The sequence below is a fragment of the Sinocyclocheilus rhinocerous genome, unplaced genomic scaffold (genome assembly GCF_001515625.1).
Source record: "Sinocyclocheilus rhinocerous isolate Xijiao unplaced genomic scaffold, SAMN03320098_v1.1 scaffold1496, whole genome shotgun sequence".
NCBI classification, from domain to species: Eukaryota; Metazoa; Chordata; class Actinopteri; order Cypriniformes; family Cyprinidae; genus Sinocyclocheilus; species Sinocyclocheilus rhinocerous.
In genome coordinates, this window is record NW_015644664.1 from 103,274 (window position 1) to 109,448 (window position 6,175).

General features: G+C 35.3%; 1 protein-coding gene across 1 annotated transcript in view; it reads left to right on the plus strand.

Moving 5' to 3' along the window:
• Window positions 1-687: 687 nt before the first annotated feature.
• LOC107758784 (cerebellin-4-like) overlaps window positions 688-6,175 on the plus strand; it is an 11,376-nt gene continuing 5,888 nt past the window's right edge. The window contains exon 1 of the mRNA XM_016576600.1: window positions 688-1,385. Within this exon, the coding sequence (XP_016432086.1) occupies window positions 1,092-1,385 (294 nt within the window). The 5' untranslated portion in view covers window positions 688-1,091. The remainder of the gene's footprint in view (window positions 1,386-6,175) is intronic.

Here is a 6,175-nt window from a genome sequence, read left to right on the forward strand (position 1 = left end):
GTGGTTGACTCTTAACTTTTATAAAGAATATATCTTTGGATTTGAGACTTTAGTCTTTGCAACTTTACAGATCTTCTTTATGCACCAAGAGCTTGTAACACTCCAAAGAGAAAGGAAAAATTGAAATCGCATCATATGACCCCTTTAATCATGAATAATAGTGCCTGAATGTGATATATAAAAATACATATAATATATAGTACAAAAATATATAAAATATTTCTATTGAAGTATTGTTTCAGGGTGTATATTGAGAGAGAGAGAGAATGATAATTATATAAATAAAAACTATAATACATTTTTATTCAATTATTGTTCTACGTTTCAGGGTGTGGCCAACATTACAATATGAAAAATAAAATTATACAGTTTGCCAATATATTAATATAAATTTTGTTAATGTTATTAATAATATTAATATGATCACGAATAATGTTTGCATGTATGATATATAAAATATTTGTATTAATAATAATAATCTTAATTAAAAAACTGTAAGTAGCTTTATGTTTGTTGGGTCTCAGGTGTATATAAAAAAAAATCATCTGACGTTACGCAGCATATCGGGTGTCACAGTGAGTTTATAGAGTCGAGCGTCATTAAGAGTGTGCGCGCGCTCACAGAAGTGTCTTTTGGTCGAGAGAAAGAGAGGAACATCATCCATAGATGTGCGAAGAGGGTCATTATATGGGGTTTGCTTTAGTTTACGTGCTTTTTTTTATGACGCAAAAGTAATATGGACAAGAAGTGTCTGTTGCGCAGGCATTGCGGATAATGATCTCAGTGCGCACTGAGCGGATTTTTACGCGGAGTCGCCAGGAACCTACGGAAAACTGCAGCTCTCCAAAACTCGCCTGACCGATCCTCCGGAGTTGAAAACTGTCGGAATCACACGGAAATAAGTCAAACAATCAAAAAATGACTATAGACATAAGCTTGGTCCATCCACCTACGCGCGTTTGGTGATTTGTAAATCAGCAGCTGGTGTCTGGACGGATGTTTGGCGTAAACGAGCACAAACACGGAGCAGACGCGAAGTGACGGGACACAGAGAGCCGTTTGGATTTTGGCAACACTGGAGATCGTTCATCATGGTGTCCGTAACGCGTTGTAATAAGGCGTTTGTCGACTGCGTGGCTCTTTTTTTCTGCCTGGCCGTCATGTGTGAGCTGGTTTTGGCTCAGAATGACACGGAACCCATCGTCCTGGAGGGCAAGTGTCTGGTGGTTTGTGACTCGAACCCCGCCGACTGGAAGAGCTCCTCCTCGCCGCTGGGCATCTCCGTGCGCGCCGCCAACTCCAAAGTGGCTTTCTCCGCGGTCAGGAGCAACAACCACGAGCCCTCGGAGATGAGCCATAAAACGAGAATCATATATTTTGACCAGGTAAGGCTGAATTTTATGGTTTTATGCATGCTATGCTGAAACAAATTGTATTTTTTTTAATAGACTTTGACTTTCAGACCGTCTGGTGAAGCTCGTGCTTTAGACTAATAGTTTTGGATATGTTCATTTTTGAAAGTCAGTTTATGTTTACTTGCATACATTCAAGTTTTAACTACGAAGAAATTGAAAAAAGACCTTTTAATAGCGAGTTATGTTCTCACACTATATAGGGGTAAGTTGTCACACTGTCACTAAACAGCCTGTCAGACAATTGTGAGTAAATATATAAATGAACAAATAAAATAAAAGCAAAAATGTAAAAGGTAACCTATGGAGGTATCAAATTATTAATTTGGCCAATACCTAAATAGTGTATGTAATAAATGAAAAAATACACGTGTGACAACTTGCCCCTTCCTTTGTAACTACACATTGATCTGCTTTTGTAATGAATTTATTTAATATTCGTAACACTGATGGTGTTTTTAAAGCTCATTTTAACGCTTTTTTAGAGGATCTAATTAAGTGAAACCAATATTATGCAATATTAAAATACAACAGGCATAAAGCACTAAATCATTAAATTAACTTGTCATCATTACAGCAGGTCACAATGAATTTGCATTGGTTAATAATGTTCTAAATTAGATTACCGTGATAACTGCATTAGGTCTAGAGGTCAATTTTTATTTTGAATTTAATATGGACATCAACACGAGTTCAGAGAATAACGTGAAAACAAAAATCAGCTGGGATGAATTCAAAATAAATTATTTGGATGAGAGTTATTTGGATAGATTTTGTGAACATATTTGTACATGAAAAAGATTGTTTCATAACTTGTGATCAGATTCACAGCTGCTCTCCTGTAAAAAAAAAAAAAAGTCTAATTGTTCATAAATAATAAATTGCAACTGTGTGTTTGAGACTGACCGCACATAAACGAATGGTTCCCAGTACTGCAGCAGATACACAGGCATGAAATACCACTGTTATAGGTCAGTAGTGATGAGTCAAACTGTCAGGCCTGTAAAGGGCAGAGATTTGTTCTTATTGTATTGCTTATTTTTAGCTGTGTTTGTGGTGAAAGTGGTGTGTGCTGCCCTCATGCATTCACACGTTTTGCTTAACTTCAGCCTTTAGCTTTATGACTGAAAAATTTTAATTGGAAACATCATGCATGTGCTGAATTCACGGCATACTGCATTTCAAATCGCTCTCATTCCATTTGATATGAACTTTAAAAGCACTTATAAAAGCATATAAAAAAAAAAAATTGTGAATTTTTAATTCTCTGCGTGTTTCGGTGCACCTGATTTCATTCAGTTCGCTTGCTTGGTCAAAGACGTGGTAGAATTAATGAAGGAAAGTCATTATGCAGGGTCAGATCAAACACGCAGCCTGCATGATGTGCATCCCTGAAGAAAAGCAAACTATTTTATTACCAATATCCTTGAAATGAATGAAAAATTATGCTGGAGATGAGGTCAATGTGTGTTTGTTTCTCATGATTCAGTTATTTCCCAGAAGGTAAAGGAGGGATGTTTGGAGACATGCGGATTACTTACGCTTCCTTACTAATTTTTCTCAGTGTTTACTCACCCTCCTATTGTTTCAAACCTGTCTGATGTAGAAGAAAAAAATTAGAGGTCAATTGCAATGAATGGGAACTGAAAATGTGAATCCTACAAAAGGATATAACACCATAAAAGTGGTCTATTATAACTAAAGCATTTAGCATAAGGTTTTTTTTTTTTTTAAAGTCATATGATTTCTTTTTGTGTGGAACGGATTGAAATCCACTTTAATATTCACTGAAAGTATGAAAAGTTCATTATTAACACTGTCCATTGTGAGCGAATCAGATTTCTTTTAGTGAATCAATTGATGCAGAAATCGAAACGATTCGTTCATTGATCAGACTGACTGATAGATCTGATCCCATTCTCAAATTCAACTCAGTGATTCATTCACGTTGGTTATGGAAAATATTGTCAGTGAATACAACATACATTTTGATCTGTTCCTCGCATAAAGCTATTGTATGGCTTCAAAAAGACTTGTGCATGACTACATTTATAATACTTTTATGGTGCTTTTACATGATTTTTGATCAATCCTCATTTAATCGGAAAACACACCAACTACACTGTAAATATGATTTTTTTTGAGGTTGTAAATAAGATTATTAGAGCATGTTTTACAAGAAGTTTCTTCTACTTCAAAATTTCATGTATAATTCATCTATTTATTTGCAATTGTTTGTGAAATTTACTAGCAATTTCACAGCCGATTCGTTCATGGATCAAACTGATCTGATTCTCAGATTCAACTCACGGACTCAATGATTCGTTCACATTGATCATGGGAGTCATCCGTTCCTCACAGAAACCTTTATGCCTATAAAAGATGTGAAATATAGTGCATGTCTATGTTTATGTTACTGTTTTGGTGCTTTTGCATCCATTTTTGATGCTTGAACGCTCAGTCTCCATTTACTGTAATGGAAAAAAAATTCAAAGCTGTAAATACGATTATTAGAGTATTACAAGAAAGTACTATTACCGTTTTTTCTAATTCAAAATGTCACTTTTAATTTGATGTGTCACTTGCTGTTTCTTTGTAATTGTTTGTAAAATTACTAGCAATTTCACAGCTGATTCGTTCATGGATCAGACTCTTTGATCTGACTGATTCGATTATCCAGTTCAACTCACTGACTCAGTGATTCATTCACATTAATCATGGGAAATATTGTCAGTGAATTAGATTTAAATTTTCATCTGTTCTTCACACAAAGATGTTGTATGCCTTCAGAAAAAAGTACATATAGTGCACGACTACTTTTATGATACTTTTATGGTTCTTTTGCATCATTTGTAATGCCCAAAAGTCCCCATATATTGTAATGGAAATCAACTACACTGTAAAAAATGTGTTTTTGAAGTAGTAAATAAGATTATTGGAGTATGTTTTACAAGAAAATGCTATTTCAGTTTTTCCTGCTTCAAATTTTCATGTTTCATTCAGTGTTCCTTGTAATTGCTTTGTAATTGTTTGTGAAATTTACTAGAAGTTTCACAACTGATTCATTCATAGATCAGACCGATTGATCTGACTCTCTGATTCAACTCACTGACTCTGTGATTCATTCACCTTGATCATGGAGAATATTATCAGTGAATAAGACTTCAATTTTGATCTGTTTCTCAAACAAAGCTATCATATACCTTCAAAAGATTCAAAATATGACTGTTTTATGGTGCTTTTGCATCCTTGTTGATGCTTGAAAGCCTCAATCCCAGTTTATTGTGATGAAAAAAGAAACCAACTGCACTTAAAAAAAAAAAAGTGGAGAATAGCGGAGTAAAAATTGTTTGTGCACCTTTTTTTCAGTGTACAGAATTCAAAATCTTTCTTTTCTGTTCCACAGAAGAAGGGAAGTCACACGGGTCTGGTGCAACACGAGGGAGAGTAAATGAATTAGCATCTTAGGATGATCTATTTCTTTAATTCCCAGAGATTTCGACAGATGGGTTAGGATAAAATTGTTTCTTTTTGCTGAGATACACAGGAAGCTGTGTTCGTTTTGCCCTTGAGGAGCCATTATTCTCCTCTCATTGCTTTGGCTGCAGGAAAATGAAAAAAAAAAAAAAGGTGCAGGACTGACCAGCTGCCCTCAGCCACTGAGCTCCAGCACCTTGACACACATAACACCATCCAATCACCTGGCCTGGCATGTCTCTTGCTCGCGGCACGCCGCTGGGAAAGGCTGCTTGGAGCTTATGGACTGAGAGAAAGAGAGAGAGATCTGCCCTTGTGAATGTACCAAGAGCTTTGTGAACCAACAAAAAAGCTTGGTGTTTGGGATGCTGAGTAATGTGCAATATCACAGCTAGTTTATGCACATAGCCTTTGTTTCCTTCATATAACGTGTCCTGCGTCACTGCCACGCTGCTCTATAAATCAACTCACGGACTCAATGATTCGTTCACATTGATCATGGGAGTCATCCGTTCCTCACAGAAACCTTTATACCTATAAAAGATGTGAAATATAGTGCATGTCTATGTTTATGTTACTGTTTTGGTGCTTTTGCATCCATTTTTGATGCTTGAACGCTCAGTCTCCATTTACTGTAATGGAAAAAAAATTCAAAGCTGTAAATACGATTATTAGAGTATTACAAGAAAGTACTATTACCGTTTTTTCTAATTCAAAATGTCACTTTTAATTTGATGTGTCACTTGCTGTTTCTTTGTAATTGTTTGTAAAATTACTAGCAATTTCACAGCTGATTCGTTCATGGATCAGACTCTTTGATCTGACTGATTCGATTATCCAGTTCAACTCACTGACTCAGTGATTCATTCACATTAATCATGGGAAATATTGTCAGTGAATTAGATTTAAATTTTCATCTGTTCTTCACACAAAGATGTTGTATGCCTTCAGAAAAAAGTACATATAGTGCACGACTACTTTTATGATACTTTTATGGTTCTTTTGCATCATTTGTAATGCCCAAAAGTCCCCATATATTGTAATGGAAATCAACTACACTGTAAAAAATGTGTTTTTGAAGTAGTAAATAAGATTATTGGAGTATGTTTTACAAGAAAATGCTATTTCAGTTTTTCCTGCTTCAAATTTTCATGTTTCATTCAGTGTTCCTTGTAATTGCTTTGTAATTGTTTGTGAAATTTACTAGAAGTTTCACAACTGATTCATTCATAGATCAGACCGATTGATCTTACTCTCTTATTCAACTCACTGACTCTGTGATTCAT